General features: G+C 39.3%; 1 protein-coding gene across 5 annotated transcripts in view; it reads left to right on the plus strand.

Moving 5' to 3' along the window:
- nrxn2a (neurexin 2a) overlaps positions 1 to 22,941 on the plus strand; it is a 126,842-nt gene that overhangs the window by 56,156 nt on the left and 47,745 nt on the right. For 3 of the 5 annotated variants that reach the window (XM_061054841.1, XM_061054836.1, XM_061054839.1), the window contains 7 exons: positions 538 to 741; positions 3,876 to 3,902; positions 8,635 to 8,754; positions 8,850 to 9,231; positions 10,226 to 10,416; positions 11,348 to 11,521; positions 12,504 to 12,623. In XM_061054841.1, the coding sequence (XP_060910824.1) occupies positions 538 to 741; positions 3,876 to 3,902; positions 8,635 to 8,754; positions 8,850 to 9,231; positions 10,226 to 10,416; positions 11,348 to 11,521; positions 12,504 to 12,623 (1,218 nt within the window). The remainder of the gene's footprint in view (positions 1 to 537; positions 742 to 3,875; positions 3,903 to 8,634; positions 8,755 to 8,849; positions 9,232 to 10,225; positions 10,417 to 11,347; positions 11,522 to 12,503; positions 12,624 to 22,941) is intronic. The other 2 variants (XM_061054837.1, XM_061054840.1) reach the window with 1 other exon arrangement.

A 22,941-nucleotide genomic window follows, 5' to 3' on the forward strand; every position in this document is an offset into this window, starting at 1 on the left:
GTTCACAATAACACGATGAAAGAAAATTCAGTTTTTATTCATTCAAATCATTCAGGACTGATTACAGTATTTTCTTACATTATAGTGATTCATTAATGAACTGTCAGTATCACAAGGTTGCCAATGCTGTGAGCATTTCATTAGAAATGTAGTGCTGCTTCGGCCTGAATCACGCTGTGCACACCATGCAGATGGTTTTCTCACTGAGAGACCAAATTACACAGATCTATTGGCAGCTAATAGTACGAGGGATATATGAAAATCCCCCTTGTATTGCGCTATGATGGGTATAAATCCTTCATAAATTTGATTGCTGCCGCAATCTTCCTTGTCTGTCTTCGTATGCTCTAGGCTTTTTCTGCCATCTGCTGCAGCTGATGAAAACTGCAATCTCAAATAATATCATGCAGCACCTGAGATAAGCTAAAGCAGAAATCAGGGTTCATCACATAGATTCTACCTCCTGTTCTTTCATTTTGTGATGGGATTCCCCCTGGGGTTCATTGTCTGATAATGCCTCCTCCTTGTAATCCTTAGAGGCCACGATGGTGAGCTATGACGGCAGCATGTATCTGAAGGTGGTACTTCCAAGGACAATACACACAGAGGCCGAGGACGTGTCCCTCCGCTTCATGTCCCAGAGGGCCTTTGGGATGCTGATGGCCACCACCTCCCAGGAATCAGCAGACACCCTGCGTCTGGAGCTGGATGGAGGCAGAGTGAAGCTCACTGTGAATCTGGGTAATGCCGCTGTGGCAATGCGGATAATGCCAGTTGACCTTTTAGGATGTGTCACCTCACGAGCTCTTATGATATCAGTTTTGTCTCAGACTCTCCCATTCCCATCTTCGTACACAGTACTACAGTTGCTTAAACCCAAAGATCAGCACATCCTCAGATTGTTTTTCATGTTGGTACAGTAGATTAGATCTATCCCATGTATTTAAATTTTAATGAAAGTTAGTAAATGTCCCTTTAAAGTGAATCACTTAATAATCAGACGGAAATGAAGACTTAATGTTTGGGATATAAATTGAATATAAACATTTCAATTATTCTATTTTTTGAGCCAAATATGCTGCCAGGGCTTCAAAAAGCTTTTCCAGTGCTTCTTCAGCTTTATGTTGTTACATAGAAGATATGTTATCTTCCTATTAAATTTTAGCTCAAGAATATCGTGCAATTTAGAGAAAGAAAAAAAATAAAATCCCTGAAATATGAAAGAATGGTCTCATAAACTGTTTCAGATGCATCTGGAAAGATCATTTCAAATTGAAAAGAGGTTAATCTAATTATTGGATTTGTAGTAAAGATTTAATCTTTTCAGGAAATGTGCTTTTCTTGTGCTCTGAAGCAGTAGCCTGTAGAATGAGAGAATTGATACCTCCCTCATATATAAAGCTGTAGCCAGCAGTGTGTTAGCTTAGCTTCAGAAAAGCTGTGGGGAAACAGCTATATAAAGGCTGGTTGTGTCAGAAGGTACAAAATAATCTGTATACCACCCCCCCCCCCCCTACTGCTCTCATTTTATAATCTGTAAGAAATACTGAGAGGGAAAATACAAGCTTCACTGGTTTGTGGGGTGGCTAGGTATCAGATTATTATTAGCGATACACTATAATTCCCTGGAATCTTAGTTAGTTGCCTGGCAACCACTTGGGACCTAGAAATAATCGTATTCATACCTCTCTGCCATACACCAAATTCTTTATAATGCTAAAGAAAAGTTATAATAATACCTAATTGTCTTACTTCTTTTTTTTTCTGGCTGCAGATAGATATGACCGTGGATTTTATATTCTCATCCAATTCTTCTCGAGAGTTTATGGACATTCTTCTATTATTGTATAGTAGCCTATGCATGTTTTCAAATAGTCCAGCAGGATGCCTAGACAGCTATATTTCTCCTTTTTTAATTTGACTTTAAATTAGAACGGTACCGCTATCGGAAAAAAAAACCCACACAGTTTTAATTAAAGTTTGGAGACATTGGAGACAGAGATCAAGAGGTCCTGGGCTGGAATCCAACCTTCTGATAACTCAGTTATAAAGTATGCAGCTCAACCGTTTAGCTACCCAACATAGGCTATGTATTTTAAAAAAGCATTATCACTTTTATTTGATTGTTAGATATGTTACACAACTGATGAGAAACAAAAATCAAGACGATTCCGTCTAAAATCTAATTTAAAACACACTTTGAAGAAGTCTAGTAGGCTATAAAACGTTTTTTTCAAAGGGTTTTGATGTGCTATAAGCAACTGTAGGTGTGCATATTCCCCCTCTCTCTCTGTCTCTCTCTCTCTCTCTCAGTTCATCCTGTGGTCAGGTCCCATCTGACCCTCTCGGCTCTTTCAGCCCTTCAATGGCTTGTCTGCAGTTCAAGGAGAAGGCAGTCAGAGACCAGATCTGTTATTTCACTGAGATATTACCACTTTGACTGCTCACACTGTAGATGACCATTGTACTTCCCACCCCCACATATACTGGCCTGTCCAGGTTAGAGCCGCCTTGCTGAGCAGAGGGCGCAAGGGATGAACACACACACACACACACACACACACACACACACACACACACACATGTAAAGAGACACAAACACACAGACACACACCCGCAGTAGAAGGTCTCTCTGGTCTCTGGCTGTCTGTATCCACTGCTCTGTGATGGTTGACAGCTTGAGAGCACTCCGCAGCCACATGACTTACACCAATGTATTCATGTACGGTCACATGATGTCATTTGATTTTTTTCAGGGCATGTAAATAATGAGTGGGTGAATCCATTTTGAGGCCAAAAATGTGAATACGGCCAATGGATTTGGGAAAATTAACTGTTGAGGACATAAGGAAATGTTAGCCAGACATCACAGGTGTGCTCTTGTTATTCACTTTTTTTCATGGTGTAAGGATCATTGTGGCTGCAGGATGTGCAAATCGCCCCTTTTCCTCTGTAATAAACTTTGAAAAAATATTATCGTCAAGCCTGTAGAACAAGTAGGAGTAAACTGAGTATAAGAGTGAAGACAGATCAATGTTTGGGCTTTAAAGCAGAGTTTTTTTTAAGGTTTAGTGTTCAAAACAAATTCAGCTTATTAAGCGCATTCAATTCATATTAATGCACGTTTCAGGAGTATTAAAATAACACATGCAGGCTATCTTTAATATGCAGGGTATTTTGTCTCAAACTATAATTCGTAATGACTGGAGCTGTTCATTTAATTTACATTTTTCAAACTTCCAGTAATAGCTGTAACTTTAAATGCTCTTTAAAAATCCGCTCTTTCTCTTTTTTTTTTTGTTTTTGCAGTGAATTTATTTGCGTCTTTTCTGGATGGTTTAGTCTGTTTCAAATGTAATAACCTTCAAGCAAATCGAGCACAGGTCCCATTTTTTCTTATCTGCTTCAAACAGTTTTCCTCACTGCGTTGCATGTTTGGTGTATTACCCATAAGCACCTGTGAGAGAAAACCAGTATCTGAAACATTCACATTAATTTACAGACGGTGAATGTAAGCCGCTACAGGAGAGCCAATAGTGACACTAAAAATAAAACTGCCGCACCTCTACTTTTATGGTCAATAAAACCCTTATTGATCCCTACTTCGATCTGGTCTATTATACTTCCAGCAGTGCCAGACGCATGCTGAGTTTTTTTTTCTCCTTTCACTCACTGTTTCTTTTCTTTAGTGTTATGTACTGTACACTGCAGGGAGGAAAGTGGCGGTTTAGACTCTCGAGGCTGTCCCCGGATGGTGGGCTCTGAAAAGCACTGAACTGTCTGCAGAATGTACCTTGAAGGATGTGAAATATTCTCCTCTTTTGTGCTGTTCCTTTTTTCTTTTAATCTCACCATCTCACTCTTTCTCTCACCAGATTGTATCAGGATAGACTGTAATCTCAGTAAGTGTCTCCTATGTTTATTTACTGTACCATGCTTTACAGAAAATGCACTGTGGTATCAACATATGCCTCTTCTTTCCCCCTCTGAAACACAACACAGTACATTGATTTTGCCCCAATTGTCCTTGTTTATTGCCGCTGCTTCACTTCCACTCACAAGCATCATTACAAAGATAAGACCCAGAATTAGACTTTATTGTGGCAAGCAGTTGTAAAGTTTAATATAATTGGATCTACACACATAAAAGCCCCATTTTGGTAACAATTTAAATTACACATTTTCTCATTATTGCAATCTAATGACGTTGTAATCAAATGTAGCTAAATTTGACCTACAGTAGCCCACTGTTTAGCTGCTGTCATTCATTTGCCTGTGACTAATTTCCTCACATAGCTGATAATTAGGAATAGTTCAAGTACAATTAGCAATTAGCTTTAGTGAGTGAAAGTGCTCACACTCTGTTTAGAGGGAAATTTTGATCCTGTTACAGAGTAATCACACTGCAGTGGCAGAGCTGAGCTTCATTTAAGACTTCAGTACAGATCTCTAGATGAGTGTGAGACAAGACAGTCAGTCAGTCAGCCAATCAAAACCCTTGTTTGAACTTTGAGAATATGTAAGAGAGCTGCCTGTTGCATTTATTTCTGCAGATTTTAGGGGAATTTAAAGTTTAATATAATTTATTATTAGTAAAAAAAAAAAAGTAAATTAAATCACAAGTTGACAGTTTTGAATGACAAATAATTTGTCAGAATGTAACTACCCATCAAACTGTACATCAACAGGGTGTTTTATCATGCTTTGGATACCCTGGTGATAATAGTTAAGGAGGCGTCTTGGACCAGATGTGCTATTAAATTCTGAATGGAAAAACTGGATAGAGGTATGAAGTGTCAAAAAATCATTCAACATGAGACAGTATTTAATATAAACACCCAAGAGATGACAAGACAAGGACATCCATCAAATATTTCCAGAACCGTGGGTTATTTACATGAGCAACTTGGCTCCAATGATTAAAAGGCAGATGAACGCCTAAGGCTTCCTCTCTATAAACACAATTGATTTTCTGGTATTCTACACTGTAGTGAAATGGAGTGCCACTTTAGGCTGTAATGCGTTGATGCAGGAATTTATGATGTAGATTGTTGCTCTAACCTGATACTGAGAAAAAGGCTATTTAAGTTTTGGTTCAGATGGAGCCGTGCGAGAAATAGATAAAAGCTTCTTTCCAGCGGAGAGGTGAACGGCTCTTTGATATCATCTCGTACAGAGGAGGCTTATGAATGCACATAAACTTTATCTGTATAATCGAGTGTCGGCTGAACGCTCGCTTCCATCCTGTCATGTGTGAATAATTCCTAGATTCTCTTAAATAACAATTTTAACTTTTAACTTCTCAATGATTTGCAAAGCAGCCTTTATATTAGTCATTCTGTTCTATTCATGCAGGCCATTGATGAAAGAACCCGATCGCAACAAACTTTTATGTACTCTCAAACATATTTTCATTTTTAAGCAACCACAAAAGAAAAATCAATAATTTGCAGTCTGCACTGCCATTTGTCTCACGTTTATCTATTGATAAGAAAGCTGGATTACAAACTCTTGCCTTCCGCAAAAAAAAAAGGGTCCCTTTTATTGTCTGACAGATTTACGACGCATGTATGAGTCTATGCAACAGTCCATTGTGTTTGACGGATTACATTTATGTTCTCTAATCAAGGTGAGTACTGTGTGTAAGTTTGTCATGCATTCATGTCTGAGAGTGGATGGCTGTATAGAAGAGAGGTGTGTCTGCACTGTCACTGTAAAAAACAGTTTAAAGACCAAACCTGCAGGAGAGCAATTTATAGCCAGGCTTTTGTATCCAATGAAAAGGTAAATATGTCGTGTAATAGCTCTGTAAATAGTAAAATATATTTTACAAGGTTTCTTTGTTCTTTATGACTTTAGATATCTGCCCTGAAAATTGCCCTATCTACCAGCAGATGGCAATGTACCATCATGTACCATCAAAATAAAATATTACTGTTTCTGCAATTCAGTAAAAAAATCAATGATAGTCCTAATCAATGATATTGTTTATAGCTATGCTACATCAGTGACCTCTGAAAATCTTAAACCTGCTGATGAGTTGATGGATGGCCTGTCAACAGATTTTATTTTTAAAATCAGTTTAAATGTCATAAATAGCCAAACATACATAAAACACAATCACTTGGTTTTTAAATAGCCTATGCCTTTTTTAACTACTTGAAAGGATACAACTTGTTTTGGTACAAGCTGAAGAGTTCTGATTTCTAAGGTGAGGATTCTAGCGAGCTCATTTCTGATGAAATCAGAAAGACTGCACATCTGCAGCAGCTGCTTGGAGCTGTCAGTGGGAGGGTAATGGTTGTAAGAACAAATGTTGCTGCAATGCTCTCGATTAATTCGGGGGAATCTGGGGAATAAGCTACACTACACACTTTCATTTCAAAGAGGCATTTGTTCTGCTGAATTACAGAATTAGCATAACGTGCTTTAATTGAAACACACATCCTGTGCTCAAAGTACTGGCTCACTCATAATGCTGACCTGTAAAACCACACTACAAATTTGAAGACAGACTTCGGCTAGAAACAAAAAAAATCAAATACAATTTATCTTTAACTGTAATCTTGTTCCTGTGCTCTTGAACCTGAGAGTGTGAGGGGAAAGGATATCTGAAAGGATCCCACATTTCAAATAGTAATCCGTCAGATGTCAAAGTGAACCCATATTATAATCCACCATTTTGCTTCCCTCTTCAGTGTTAGAGAAGGATTGTTATCTTTGAAGACTGTTTGAAGACTGTTTTCTTTGTGCAGGCTACATAATATTCTTCATACTATATTAACCTACTGAAAGTGTATTTGAGTATGTTTATGCAGAATCTGTTAATAGAAAAGAGTTCAAATGCATTTTAATCAAAGATGCAGACAACTCGCATGATTACATGCTGCCTCAACAATACATTATACTTCTGGTTGAAAGAGAGACCAGTAGCTGCATGAATGACATTTTGTCAATGTGACCCAATTTTCATCTCAAAAATTACAAGGCCTACAATCAAAAATAAGACTAGTTGTCGAGATCATACTGCTGGACTCAAGATAGACAGTTTCTTGAGAAGGGAGGCCTACCTGAGAGAAATAACTATTTAAAAAAAAAAAAAGAGTTGTCCTTTCTGTTTTCCATTGTCCTTCCCAAAACCATAGTCTGTATATATTAAATCCAAAACTAAAGCACACATTTCCCACAATGCAATTAGACCACCAACAGTTGGCAGGAGATTCAGGTGTGTTATGCAGGCTAATATATCGTCGAGCTGCTAGAATGAAGAAAGTGCAAGGAGTGGACTTTAAAGGGTTCAAGTAAGCTAACTTCTTTCTGACTTGAAAAACTATTTTACCCCTTAATACTCCTCTACTGGTCTACACTGACTCAAGTGACGTCATTCTAGGTAATTTATCACATGTTGCTGCGGGACTAAAACTTATTTTGTTAAATATCTGGCCATTGTAGATATGTTAGTTGACCTGTAACAGGCTTTGAAATGTTACAAAAGTGTAGCTCCCATTCAGTGCGTAGCCTATCTTAAAGTTTATCTTAGGCTAATGCCCAGTTATTACAAAGAAATGGCCAGTTTTGTTATCAGGATGTTTTGGACCGAGACGCTCACATTAGTTAGCAGGGAAGCTCCCCTTTGAAAAGCACAGATAAGATGAATATGTCCCCGCTAACCAACACTATTATCTCCGCATTCATTACAGAAAACATGTAAGCCACATGTGTTTTAACGACAGGGAATTCGGCTTGCAAAGTAAACATTTCTGTGTTGTGTTAGATACGATTTCAGAGTGGTTTGTTTTTCATTACACAAATAAATCCATCAAAAAATAGCGAGGGGAGCAGGCTTTGGCTTGATTGATCCGTCTGCTGTGCGTAGTCGATATTCAGCAGGTGGATGGAGGTATCATGCGGCGCGCTGTAGACACTTGATATGCAGCCCCGGACAAGGTCTCCCGTCGCAGACTTATTTCCCCCAGGATGAAAACAGGGGAGTGTTTGGAAACCAGTTGATGTTTTCCATTTATTGCCCTCTGTACGTCCCCTGTAATTCTCATGCACCCTGAGCTCAATTAGACAGACAAACCCCTGAAGGCGCAGTCAGCTTAGGCATGGCCAATTAGTTTCCCAAGCGATGTCAGAACTCCTTTGAACTGCCGTGTCGGCCTGTTGCATAGGCACTGATTCGGGATGACGGTGCTGCAGTGGCAAGCTTCTGCACTGTGACCTATTTTGAAACCAGCGAGAGAGGAGTAAGATAAGAAATTGTGAAACTTAGAGCTGTGTGTTTGAGCCCAGCCTCTTGATATTACCCACATGTAGACATCAATGAAATGGCCTTATAAAGGAGGGAAGGAAAAAAAAAAAACAGTTTCAGTGCAGAAAAATAATTTCACACCTCAGCAATTCAACATCAAGAAATTAGCTACTACTGCAACTTATTGACGTGTATTGAGTGGAGGCAAAATTATTGGTTGCCGGTAAATGTTAATAGTCTGTGTGAGTGATTCTGTTTGCGAATAAACATGCACCCTGGGTAGAAAGTGCTTCTACTGTTGAGAGCTTCGGTGTGTATAATAGAGTTAGTGTACTGAGCTCATGTGGTATGATTGTCACTTGACGCTTCCCCCCTCTCAGGCAAGGGACCAGAGATACTCCTCGTAGGCGAGAAGATGAATGACAATGAGTGGCACACAGTGAAGGTGGTCCGCCGTGGGAAGAATCTGCAGCTCTCTGTGGACAATGTGACGGTGGAAGGTACTGTTGTAGAAACGAAGTAGAGAGATGTGCTTGAAGAAATACAGATATTGATAGGTATTTTTGCAATTTAAGCTGTGCCTTTTGTTCCTCAGGCCATATGACCGGGGCGCACACCCGCCTGGAGTTCAATAACATCGAGACGGGGATTATGACAGAGCGGCGTTTCATCTCTGTGATGCCCTCCAACTTCATCGGCCACCTGCAATCGCTCTCGTTCAACGGGATGCTCTATCTAGACCAGTGCAAGAACGGAGACATCTCCTACTGCGAGCTGAATGCTCGATTTGGCATGAGGCATATTGTGGCCAATCCTGTAACTTTTCTTACCCAAGCTAGCTACCTGGCCTTCTCCACCTTGCAGGCCTACGCCTCGATGCACCTTTTCTTCCAGTTTAAGACTACCAGTCCTGATGGCCTGATACTGTACAACTCTGGAGATGGTAGTGACTTCATCGTGGTGGAGCTGGTCAAAGGGTGAGTGCTTAGATGTCAGAAGAAAAGAGAGTGGTGGCGATTTAGGACAGGGGCAAACTATTTGTACATCCCTGATTTTGTAGATGTATAGTCTTTTGCACCTTAGCGACAAAACTAAAGGTATATAAACAGTGCTACTCTTTGGTTCAAAATGACCCAATCATGACTCCTATCCTAAATCAATCTGGCCACAGCACAGTCGAGCAATACAAGACATCTTTAAAACCATTTGTTCATCATCAATAATTTTGTTGAAGGGAGAGAAGCAAAGAGAAGAAGCATGAGAGCAAAGAGCCCAGTACTTGTATCATTCTTGCACAACTGCTCTCAGGCACATTTGCCAACAAATTAGGTCCGAATGTTTTATTCAGTGTAAATAATTTTTGTGACAGGAGACCAAGAGGAAAAGGTTGCAGATACAGAGCAAGCATAGCAACAATTGTAGCCACCCACTGTCAAGCCTTGCACAGGCTTTCTCCCAGTTAGCAATTAGTCAGCAGGAGGCCTTGTTCAGCTCTGGAGCCGGCAGCAGAAGCTTGCACAGACAACAAAAATGGCCTCCAACACTTTTGTCACAGTTTTCAGGCTGGGATATGTGTGAAGTGTAGCAGCTCTGTCGTGGATGCTGCTCTACTTTGAGTCAAACGAGATTTAGTTTCTGACAGTGCTCTGCCATGCCTTCAGCCTTACTGTGTGTGTTTACTTACCTTTCTATTTGTCAGCATCAGCTCCAGTAGATTTCTGACTTTGACCCCCCCTCTGTGATTGCATCACAAAACTGACTGGCAGGCAGAAGCGCACGCAGCTGCATCGCTGTGCTTTCCAGCAGAATAATTTGATACCTGCTGGAATCACTTAATGCTAATAATTTAATGGATATGAATTATTTAACCACCCAGAACTGGTAATGCCAATTTGAAAACAAAATAGATGTTATGGAGAAGTCATACTCACAATAAAAATACTAAACGTGAACTTCTGCATTGTCCTGTAGGTACATTCATTATGTCTTTGACTTGGGAAATGGTCCCTCACTAATGAAGGGAAACTCAGACAAGCAGCTCAGTGACAACCAGTGGCACAATGTGGTGATCTCCCGCGATAACAACAACGTGCACATCCTGAAGATTGACTCCCGTACTGTCACCCAACATGCCAATGGAGCCCGTAACTTGGATTTGAAAGGTAAATAACTGTATCACTTGAAAGCATTTTATTGGTGAACACTGTAAATTAAAAACAAAGGCTGTTCTTGAAGATAAGACACCTATTCCACTGGGCTGAAAAAGTCCACCGGCTGAGATACATGCAAAAATCGTCTCTTTGATTGAGACATGTGTGGTCAAAATATACAATTATATATGCTCACAGTGCAAAAAGACTCTTCTTTTGGCTTTTAAGCCCAGTGGAATTGGTGTGCGGGTAAAATCTCCAGTACCGACGCACCCTAGTGAAACGTTTTTGATGCCCTGAGTAGACAGTAAACACCTCCTGACATATTCGTTCTTGTAGATGGGCACTGAAAACCAGATTTCAATCACTCCAGTGTCCATGCTGTCACACAGTGCTGAGTAAAATATGTGCTACTTTTTTTGAGTGGGTAATTACTACAGTTGGTGTATTGTATTTAGATGTATTTAATGTTTTCATGAACATGGTGGAAATGATGAACAGACACACAGGTGGGTAGCGTTTGCATTCACTAACAGCTAAGTTAAGAGACGGCAACAAATGATATCTCAGAAAATGGAGGACAAGTTGTTAAAATTAGAATCAGCAGTGTTTGTTGACATACTAGTCGTGTGTAAATTAAATTATATGTCAAGGTTTTCCTTATATTTACTCTATTTTATAGAGAATTGTCGTTAATTTTGAATCCTTTCCAAAGAGGAAGGCAGAATATTACAAACACTTCTGAAACACAACCACTAACCATGACTTTAATGCTCCAACGTGAAGTAGATTTTATAAATAAGACAATAATGTGGCCTTAGTATACTCAGAATTGTACCATACCCACTTCCAGCATTAATAATGCCCGGTTTTTATTTATGTACCGCTCATTAATGTCCTTGGTTGTGGTAAATTATTAAGATTTTCCTCCTGTATCTCACAGGAGAGCTGTACATTGGCGGAGTTGGGAAGAGCATGTACAGCAGCTTGCCCAGGTTAATAGCATCCCGGGAAGGCTACAAGGGCTGCCTGGCATCCATGGACTTGAACGGTAGACTCCCTGACCTTCTGGTCGATGCCCTCCACAAGGTGGGGGAGGTGGAGCGTGGCTGTGGAGGTGAGGCAGGGAACACACAAGCGACAACTGAAACACCCAGTGGATCGTTCCTTTAATCTTTAATCTCCTGATATTTCAAACCACAGAAACTCAGAGCAACCCCTCTTTGAAACGTCATTAATCTGCATTTGTTATGGTATGAAACAGCGTTGTTGAATGCTCCGTTATGATTGGACAGTGAACACATGGTAATCGGTGGTTATATACACTGACAGGTTATAATATCAAAATAGACAATAAGTCATGCTACTCAGTAGGACGTCTTCTTGTTCTTCAGATTTCTGCCAAGGCTTTATAAAATCAAGTAATAACCCCTGGTAGACTTTCTTTTTCTTTTCTTTTTTTTAACAGGAATCGCTGTAACAATTGTGACAAAAGTTATATAAGTGTACCAATTGTTTGGATTGCGGGTGACACTTAAAGGTCATGCAGCCTCTGAAATCAAAAGTTATCCTCCTCTCTGGAGCGTGAATGAGCAAAGTCAGGTTGAGATGTGATGATTAGAAAATGACTGTGGTCTGGCAGTGGTCTCCAAAATAAATACAAAAAAGTATTAATCCCCCTCTTGAGAGAGTGTTTCTGCACAGCATATCGGATTATTACTTTAGAGCCTTTGTGGTTGTAGTGGATTTGGTTTGAGAGAGCGCCAAACATCAGGACTCACACTACCTCCAGTCTCTGCTGTTTTTAAGCTTCCATAAACCTGTCATTACTTGCATGAAACAAAAGCCAGTGAAAGGCTAAACAGCAGTCGTAACCGCCATGTTGTCTTGCTTAACCTGCTTTCTTTGGGAGCTTGTAAAATGCATGTACAAGTGATGAAACCACTTCTCCTTAACATTGTCTGTTAAAAGATGTATATCTTTGCAGTAATGACTTGTCCCATTATTATTTAGTATTTATCCCTTTTGGATAGCATAGAAGCTGGCTACTTAAAATGAAGAGACAGCACCTGTTCAAGTCTGCTGTCAACCCCCTGCAGGGCCCAGCACCACCTGCACAGAGGACTCCTGCCACCATCAGGGAGTGTGTCTGCAGCTGTGGGAGGGCTTCTCCTGTGACTGCACCATGACAACCTACGGGGGGCCGTTCTGCAGCGACCGTAAGTGCAGCCCTGTCACGCTTGGCTGGGTAGAATGTCGTGGAACGTCTACTTGAGTTTAGATAGTCCACGAGGCCAAACAGGCTTAATCATGACAGTGATCGCGCTAAAATAAGCATTTAATATAAAAAATATATAAATATACATTTTAGTGTGTCTTTAATTGGTTTAAAGTCTATGAAACAAAGGTCAGGTTTTACCTTCTATTATAAAAACTATTTTCTCACACTAATTGACACCCACTGAGAGCGGACCTGAAAGGACCGCTCTCAGTGGGTGTCAGTTTGGGGGTCTGTCTTTAAAAAGTGTCTCTGAGAAAATCTGAGATCCCCAACCTTCGTTGGTTAGGGCTTCTGATGGGCTCTCTTTAGATGGATTTAAGGGCCCTTCGTGGGTGAAAGTTACAATTTCACAAACAACATCAAGATATTTCTTTCCCTTTTGGGTATGGGGGTGGGGGGGGGGACTGAAATCACAAAAACTTTTTTGATCTGTGACCTTTTGGTGTGGAAGACTGCTCTAACTTGTTTGGATTTTTTGGTTCAATGACCTGCAGACTTTTCAGATTTATCTCTCTCTCTCTCTCTCCTTTTAATACTCCAAGACCAGACACAAGTGACCTTTGACATGAGAAGCAACACAGTCCATTCATATCACTGCAGTTGTCTGTCCATTCAAGCCCAAAACCTCTAGGTTTATTTTTCATGTTTTGGAAATGAATTCAGAGTGTAATAATGCAAACAATGGAACAGTTTTTAGGAACATGAATGCAAAGATTAACGCCTTCTTTGGTATAATTATTTAGTGTTTTTTGACTTGATGGTTTAAACATGAAACATCACTCCTACAGTAAGATACTGTAGTCAGACTGATTTAATCGTTTGTCCCATTTAATTGGCAGATAATGGCCTAATAAAGATATACTAAACAAGTCAAACTTAATGCATATGATTTAATTATATGAACACCTTCTTTAAATACAGCATGAATGGTGCAGTCCAAATGATGCCATTACTGTTCAATGACAAGCAGGTGGAGGTTATTACTGGCATGTTTCTGTTCATGTAGATTAGGGTGCATTAAACCTGACTTTATAATAACTTTACAAGTCCACTCTTATGTTTTAGTAAAATACAGCTCGAGTCAGGAAAATGAATTCACAACAACACTTTTGACTTTTACCAACAGGAAGCAGAACGGTCTGAACAGACACGCTACAACAATAACCCAGAGAAATATTTGCAGTTCACGGCATAAATCAGCAAACTGATTTTAAACTTCATAAACAGTTCAGTCCATTACACTGTAAAAAAAAAAATAACACAAGTACAGGACATATAGGCTTTAAAATCAACACTGACACCTCGTGCATTTCTTAGCCGAGCAGAGTTTTTAAATACTTTGCTGAAAAATGTATAAAAATGAATCCATAACATTATATTCCTGTCCTTGACAACATCACTAATTATGGGTTTGTGTTGCTATGTTAACGTGGAAGCTAGCAAGCTATAGTCTGGCAGTAGAGTTGGTTATGTAACTGAACAGGCGACAGTGCGTGGTGGTGCTTTGATTCTGCAGAGTTTTGACTTCATGCTAGGTTGTTAGGTAGTTGGCAAGATGCAAAGCTGAAAAGTAATATAATAATAATACATTTTATTTGTTACACCTTTACATTTGAAGCAAATGTCAAAGTTACATAACAAAATCCCCAAACCTGCCTTTCACTCGGGCTTTTAATCCAGTTCTTGAGTAAGTGTCTAGTGCTCTCTCTCCCAGTTGAAATATACTGACTTTAATTGGCATGAGAAGACTTCATATTGCCAAAGCAAACAGATATTAGAAATGTTATAAGCAGCTGCTTATCTTGTAAAAGCAATATATCACTCCCAGACTTGGGAACCAGCATCAGCCCCAAAAAGATGTTGTTGATTTGAAACAACAAAGGTAATGAAGAAGATAAGCTATTGTTCTTTCTTCAGTGATACGTTAAGGCTCTTCCAATCTCACCAGAGAGCATGCCTTTGTTTGAGCGATACAAAATGAGTCCCCTGTTATATGAGATTGTACATACTGAAATGATTAAGTTTAGAGCTAACATGTACTCAAAAAAATTAGAGAAAGTAAAGGAAACCTGTCTTTATGTCTTGGTTCTATGATTTATTTTTACATTTTGACATAAACCGCATAGTAGGATTATTTGCACATTTGAATACTGGTAACAGTTCTGAAGTGCGGCGGCAATTGAATGCAAATTGAAACATTGATAGCAGCAGGTTTCAAAAACCTTGAGTCTGATTGCTGCTCTCTATATAACTGAGCCCTCTTAGTCCAAAATAATAGACTTGACTTCTACCAGAAGCTTTCTATACTTACAATAGCAAGAGATTAACATTAGGCTTATTGGTCCAGTGGTCATGGCAAGTTAAGCTTCATTTGCTGCAGTCATTAACAATAACTGCAAGAATTGTGCCTTTGTGGTAATCATTATTGAAATGTGCCGCGGTATTGTTTTAAGATAGAAAAAGACATTAGACTCTGCAGGGGGGAAATTTAGGGATAATTTAATAGTAACAATGACTAAAAAAAACCCTCAATGTTATCAGGGGACAAACATGTGTGAGTGCTTTAAAGTAGATGTCTTATTATACGTATGTAAGATTGATTATTTAGTGGCAGTTATTTAGCTTGGTATCAAAAAAAGCATTTTTTTTCCCCAGCATATTGAAGCATTAACTTGCTTGCTTCCAGTGTTACAAACATATCCGCACAACCAAACGTTCTCGCTGCTGTAATCTATTGATCTAACCTGAGGATCGATACTTTGTCCTCTGTAGTCTTTATCTATTACATCCCAAGACTACAGCCGGATGAAATTTATATTGTGGGGTTCAAGCTGCTCTCTGCGTTTCTCTATGAGCAAGAGGAAAATACATTTGACAACAAAGTTTGCTGCCCTAGTTTAGAGTGTTCTTTTCTGCTTTTTACACAGGATTACCATCAGAATGTGTTAAAAGCAAAGTGTTGTATGGATGCGGATGGGACAAAAATCGTTCCTTTTTCAGAAAGCTTTCTACAATGGTCACTGATAATAGATGCTGTCTTCTCGCTGTAACATTCTGCTCTTTATCATATTTCCAATAGAATTTAGCAACATAATCAACATCTTTATACATCCTTCTATTTAAATAAAATGCATTTCTATATCTTTGATTATTTAAACTATTTAAATTAAATGCAGCAGCTTGTTAATCAATGATTTCTATGTCCACTTTAATCTCCATATGTGTAGACAGCGAGCTCTTTTTGGTGTTTTGGAGACGTTTATCTTTATTAAACTTGATACAGATTATTTTAGAGGGCGATTACATGTTGGCATGCAGTTTCTGAACCCCAATCACAATTCAAAGAGGAGACCATGAAAACTGTTCCCAAGATCATACAAAATACATCTGAGACTTTCTACTTGAATTGCTATATCTTCTGTAATTGTAGCTGCTTTGATGCAAGCTCCATCATCTGAGCAAGAATTTCAAATGGCTGCCTGCGGCTAAACCTTCACAGCACCCTGTCTAACAAGTGCTGCGAACATGAATGTATGTACAGTAATATTTGGTTGCCAGAGTCAGAGGCGAGATCTGGCTGTTTGAAGGGCATTAAATGCAGAATTGTCAAATCCAATGGTGTTAAAATATGGGTCTGTCAATATGACTTGTAAATACCAAATCTTCTGACGGGAGCTGCCAACAGAAATATTTTAAAGTATAATGGCACAACATTTATATCCCTCCTGAAATGTATTCCCATTACTACGATACGATGAACTGCCATGTAAGTTTGTTTCCAAGACAACAAAGCAATACTAAAGCAAGACTGATCTACACAGCATGCAACTTAAGGAGCCATTCTGGGTGACACCCCTGCCTTCACAAGACTTTTATTGAACAAATAACAGAAAACATACCATTCGCAATACTATTGTGGCAATTTTTGTTTTCATCCAGCAGTGTTCAGGGACGACTCTCCATCATGCAGGTGGTAAATGGCATGGCTGGCATATCTCAAAGGTCAAACCAATACATCAGTCGTAGAGGAAATAACAAGCCTCGAGTTTCACATTAAGCCTTCGTCAAAGACATTAAAACAAATGAAAATGTGATAATAATGTGCAAACACAAATAAATATGTAGGCAGGATCATGGTTTTGAACCACCGGCATTTGTTGCTAAAGTCTGTCTCATCCGTGCCGCAATCTGCTGCTGTGTTTATCTCGCCAGCATTAAATCCTCACATAAAAATCCTCCCACTTTTTCTCTTCTTCCATGTATCGGACCAGAAGGTCAGATACACAATCCAAGAAATCCGAATTAAAAGAGAGCTCTTTTTGGATTTTTTTTTTTTTTTACCGTATCAGTCAAAAAGCCTTGAAAGAAACGAAGCAGAAGTGAAGAAGCGTGTGCAGAAACTAAGAATCCTTTGGTGGTTTGGACCTCAGTATATTTATATTCAGAAACAGAAACCAATTTATTATGAACGCTACAAACATCTGTGCTAATTACCTCCAGGTCATTGTTTCATCCCCAATGTCAGAGATATATAATGATGTTCTGTGCTCAATTTTGAGTGCTGCCTTGTAAACATATGGACAGTGTAATTATTGGTTAACCTCTGCAGTTACGGATGATTGTTTTGTCATATTTATTACCTGCTCATGCTGATGTGTGTATCCATTTGAGTAGTGCAATGTAGTGTAATAGCAGATTGTACAGCACAGAACTGTTTGGCTTAACTTCCATCTAGCCAATCAGAACAGTGACAGCTGTGACGAATGTATTTCATCCCATGACATGATACGAACAATGTCGTTTAAAACGTGCAATGGGCAGCCACTGATTTTAAGTAAATGTGACACAACTGTTCCTCAGTCTTGTTCTCTTAACGTCTTCTGTGTCCTCCCACCCCGTCTCAACATATGCACCCACACATTTTACAGGAATGTGAGATTCCACCTGACGTGGCTTTATTTAACCACAGTGCTAGCGCCCAACAGCGCTCTGCAGACTGGATCCCAGCCTCGCTATTAATCTGTAAATCAACATTTCCTTTGAATTGTTTAATTCCCGTGGAAGTGAGGCAGACTGAAAATTGAGGCCGTAGCCTCCAGGCATGCAGGCAAGGTACAGTTCCAAGGCTCTGCTGAGCAATTGTCTTCCTTTTCTGTTTCATCTGGTAGTTAGCGAGCAAGCATTGTATCTAGCTTTCATTTATTTGTGCCTAAGCTACGGTCATATTTCATTTCCTCAAAGGAGCTGGATAGAGTTTGTATATCCAGCAGTAGATGTAGTTATCTAAGGATTCTTAGTTTGCAGAGGCTTAATGTATACACATACGCAGGTTGCCAGTACAAATCTAAGGTGACGCATGCTAGAGTTCAGTTTTTTTACTGCTAGTTACAAATAAGAGAACGTTTTTAAACATGATTTGGCGGTATGAATAGTCTGTAAATGTACTACTGTGTGTCTAAATTTGATGTCTAAGTGCTCAATCAAATCCCATTTTTCCTTCAACCTTCCCCTCAGATGGAGTCTTGTCGATCGTGAGCGTGTCCCATTTGCCCCAAGGATTATCTAGGATAGAATTACAGTCTTAATCTTTTGCCCTTGGACCAAGGCTCAAGAAAAACACAGTGATACTCATAACATGGGAACCAACCGAAAAAGCTTAATGGACTTTTAAGCCAATGGTCTGGGCCATTCATGGGCTCGAGCAGCTGGATGGCTCAAAATTACCTCCAGCTGAAAAAGACCAAATCTCAAGTCATTCCTTATTTTCTCACACTGGGTGACATTAAACTGAGGGCCTACCTTAAGCATCTTACTGAGTGCCTCAGTGTGATCTTTGACTCTTCCTTTGCATTTCATAATCAGGTAGAAACAGCTGGAAAATCCAGTTTCTTCTTGCTTTATAACTTTCCCAAACTAAAAGAGGTTGGAGGTGTGTCCCTGGAGGAGAGCGGAGGCTTCAGAATAGCCGAGGTGCTCAACGGCGACATCTACTAGATCAAAAAGTTGCACATTCTTCCTCAAATGAACAGTCTGTCAACAACGTTTCCTTTAATTTAAAAAAGCGTCCACTTTCTGAGAGGCATAGTCATTAAAACTGACATCCAGTAGATATGAACTTGTAAAACCTGATATCCTTAACTTTAAAAAAAAAGTATTATTCTGCACTCTTCCTTCCCTTGTACTTATAATGATGCTGAGTGTTCAGACTCGGTGTAGATGGATTAACATATTCCACATCAAATCACATCAGGGTTCTTTAATATGGAGTTGTTACAATGAAAGAGATCATACTGTGCTTTAAAGAGATGAAGTGTTAGGAAGTGGAGTTGGATTCCTGTCCTTTCTATAGGGCTATTCATTTCACAGTCCAACCTACTCCAATGACAGATTGAGTACAGCTTGCACACATTAGTACATTTTTTGAGCCTTTTTCCACCTAGGTGACAGTTTGTTGAAAGCATCATCTAATCACCTGCTACTTGACCCGCACTCCATGCATGCAGGATTTCATCATGAAAGAGCATTTGACCTTTAGTTAACTCCCCGCATTTAACCTCGGGGGGTCGAGTCCAAGTGCTGACTGTGCTCAGCCTCCTGCTTGCTTTATACAACATACATGCAATTATATCGCACCCACGTAACACATTATCAGACACTTATAAATCTGCATATAAAAATGATTGACTTCACTGTGTGTGACCCTATAACACCTCAGAGAGAAATTATCATTTGTTTTTTTTGCAAATATGCACTTGTTTGTTCCAGTTTTAACCTTTGAACAGACTCTTGTTATTAAAAAAAACATCCAGGAAGTGAAGGTTTCAGTCATTTGTCTTTGTTAACTGGATGCTTTTTCAGAGTACGGTAATGACTCAATCATAGCTAATTACCTTTTTCAACTGTTAAAAGCTTCTCTAATTCATCTTCATGAATTAAGTCAACACGGTGTCACTTAACCTTAATTATAATCAGGTATATGAATGTTTTTTTAACAAGAATACTTTCATTTTCTCCATTGGTTAGCTCAACGTTTGCTTGACATGTAACATCTGAGCTGTTTTGAGGAGTCTGATGATTAAAGTCTGTTTTAAATAGTCGTTGAGTTTCGGGGCAAAACACTGCATGTGGCCTGCTGGAGTAGATGAAGGATTGATGACAAATGATAGCAAACTTAATATTCTTGTTTTTTACTAAATCCATTGTAATTGAATGCTTAAAGAAATCTTGCATGCTCACCCAATATTTTACTTATTAAGTTACATGTTTCTCCATTACTTCCCATTAGCATCATCTTAGCCACATGGCTTTATCAGCTTTACTCAACATAGAGACAGTGTATCCCATCATGATCATATTTCCTGCCAAATCTGTGCTCTGTGTGAGTCATATGGAGACCCAGAGCCCAGGATTGCTGGCGCAGCTCCCCACAGCCACATTATGGAGGAATAAAAAGAATTGTATAATTGACTGGCTAAGCTCGTGGGGTTATAAAAGTTAACTCGTGAGAAAGAAGTATTGATTTAATCTCTGTAATTCTTTGCCAAAATAAAAATTCACAAGGTTCATGCTCCAATAAATTCAGCACAGGTCAATGTCTGACCACTCATAGCGTTTTTACAGCTTTGTACCCTTTAAGGCGTGAGTGGAAAACTTTTGACATTTATGTTGATGTGAGGAGAAGTCAAGCACCTGAGGGTTAATCCCTCCTTTGACTTATTTTAGCAGTCCTTGCAGCTTCTCACATTAAAACGTCTTTGTTGTCCTTAGGTGAGGTACTTTTTTTCTCTGAAAGGCAGTATTATGCCTTTGATAATAATTGTTAAAATTCCAAGAACATAATTGAGTGACTCGAGAACTGACCTGTGATTTCCTTATTTCTGTTAATTTAATTTAATTTTGTAACAGGATTTCAGAGAAGGGTTATCATGACATCAGATTATCCTCAGTCTTGCAATTTTTGTCAGTACGCATTGTCAGGAGGCTCATACTTGGCATTGACACTCTGACTCGTACGGTTTTTAAGACCATTAGGAATTAACGTGGTTAAATGTGGAAAGAAACAAATGATAATTCTGTGACACCAACTGTGCCCCAGAGAATTTTAAGACACTGAATAAGAGATTTGAGTCAAATTATTAATTTATTTATTATGATTAAAAAAAAGCAATAACTGCAGTGTATATAAACCCAAACCAGATCTCTTCTGGGTACAAAGACACAGAGAAGTCAAGTGTCATAACAGGTGCAAGGTTTCGACTATATCACCTGATGTTTCAGAAGCATTGGTGTGATGGTGTTGTTAACATTTTCAAACGGCTTTCTGATTGTCTGGCACTTTATTTTCTAATATCAAACATCACAGTAAACACCCTGAAACTATTTCACTCCCATTTTTAGGACACTTTATTGTCTCAAACAAAGCCTGCTGTGGATTTGATGTCAAATCCGATTACTGGTAATGCTGATGATTAGTGTTATTTATTTGTCAAAGGTTGCTATGTGCCCTTGACATTTGGAATTTGAAGCTTTCTCAGTTCATGTCGAGACATCCTCTCAGGATGAGCCTGATGAAGGCCACAAGCCAAAACGCGTCAGTCTAATTTGTTAATAAAGTTGATCTGCATACTACAAGTGTTGCTGGAGCATTTTGTCCTCTTCAAGCCTTTTCACTCTTCATGCACCTTGTTAGTTGGTGAAGTTGTGCCAGGGAATCCTGCTTTGCTTCTTCAGACATCCTCCCCTCACAAGCATTGTTTTTGTCTTCTCGCTGCAGAAAGTTGGAGCAGTAGTTATGAGAATTGGTCCATGATGTGCTCTTACAAAAACCTTCATGCCACTACTGAAGAAATGCAATACCAGCCAACACCAAGTAGTTCTGACACGGAGTAGTTCACTCGGGGTGTGAGCATCACTATGGCAGTCGCCTCAATGAAGATGTTCTCAACAATCAGGTATTCAAGTTAACGCTGACTGAATTTCTGTTCAGCCAGCAATGCTTGAAGTTCGCCCGCTTGTGTACACCAAATTATGTTTGTGTTGATTTTAGCCTATATGAAATGATCAGAAAAATGTTTCCCATGTTGCTTTACCACACCTAAATGTTAGAGTTGATGTCTAACTGGCAGTTGTTACACCGTGGGTTGCACTTCTGACCACACTTAAAAGGTGGGAGCAGGGTACCAGAGTCAGATGTTACATCACCTCTTGTGTAGGAACACTGTGGAGAGAAGATTTTTAAGACTCTACAGCCTTATTATCGCTATTTATATGTAAACTGAATATCTGTTTCTCCTCCCTGGGGTTAAATATGTGTTGAGCAATTCTGTCACTCTTGTGATCTGTTAAAATTAGGTGATAGCTGCATAAAGCTGTGAACAGAGGTGTTAACTGACATGCGCATCCATAGTACTATTAACAATTTCATATAACAGGGAGTCAATTCAGTCTGCTGTATAACTGAAAAATATTGCTTAAATGAGCTTTAAGTAGACATTGCACCAATCAACAATTAAATTGGAGTCTGATTTTTAACACTGGTTAACAAAAGAAAAGTTATAACAATTCTCCTATCAATCTGAAGTTAAAAATATTTTAATCAACACAAGAGCCTTGTTCCCACAAATCTTCCAAAGGTTTCTGGATGAGCCGCATGTGTGAGCACAAACAGTCAAATTTTTCATTGAGACTTTATCCAGAGTTTCTCCTGCCAGCCCCCTACTAAAGAGATGCTGATCGACTTTTGCAAAAATCCACCTGTCAAAGCACCGACGTCTATTCGCGGCGCAGCTGTAGAGACAGTGAGTCAATACAAATACTTGGGTACCATCGTTCATGAAAAACTGACCTTTGATGCAAACACTGACGCCACCTGCAAAAAGGTCATTCAGTGACCGTTCTTCTTGAGAAAGCTGAGGAGTTTTAATGTTGACAAATCTCTTCTGAAAATGTTTTATTCATCTTTTATTGAGTTAATTTATGTGATGATCTGCTGGTTTGGTAACCTCAGCATTACGAACAAAAACAGGCTGATAAATATTGTTAAACTTTGCCGAAAGGTAGTTGGCATTGACTTGAATGATCTTGGCCATATTTTTCCAACAAGACCCACTCAGAAGGCAAAGGCCATCTTGGAAGACCCTCAGCAGCCCCTGCAAGCAGAGTTTAGGGTTCACTCATGTTAGGAGGGCTGAATCAAACAGATACCTGAGATTGTTTGTCCCGTCATCTGTTGTGATTTTTAAATAAGCTGTAGGCAT

The sequence above is a fragment of the Labrus mixtus genome, chromosome 14, assembly GCF_963584025.1.
Source record: "Labrus mixtus chromosome 14, fLabMix1.1, whole genome shotgun sequence".
NCBI classification, from domain to species: domain Eukaryota; kingdom Metazoa; phylum Chordata; class Actinopteri; order Labriformes; family Labridae; genus Labrus; species Labrus mixtus.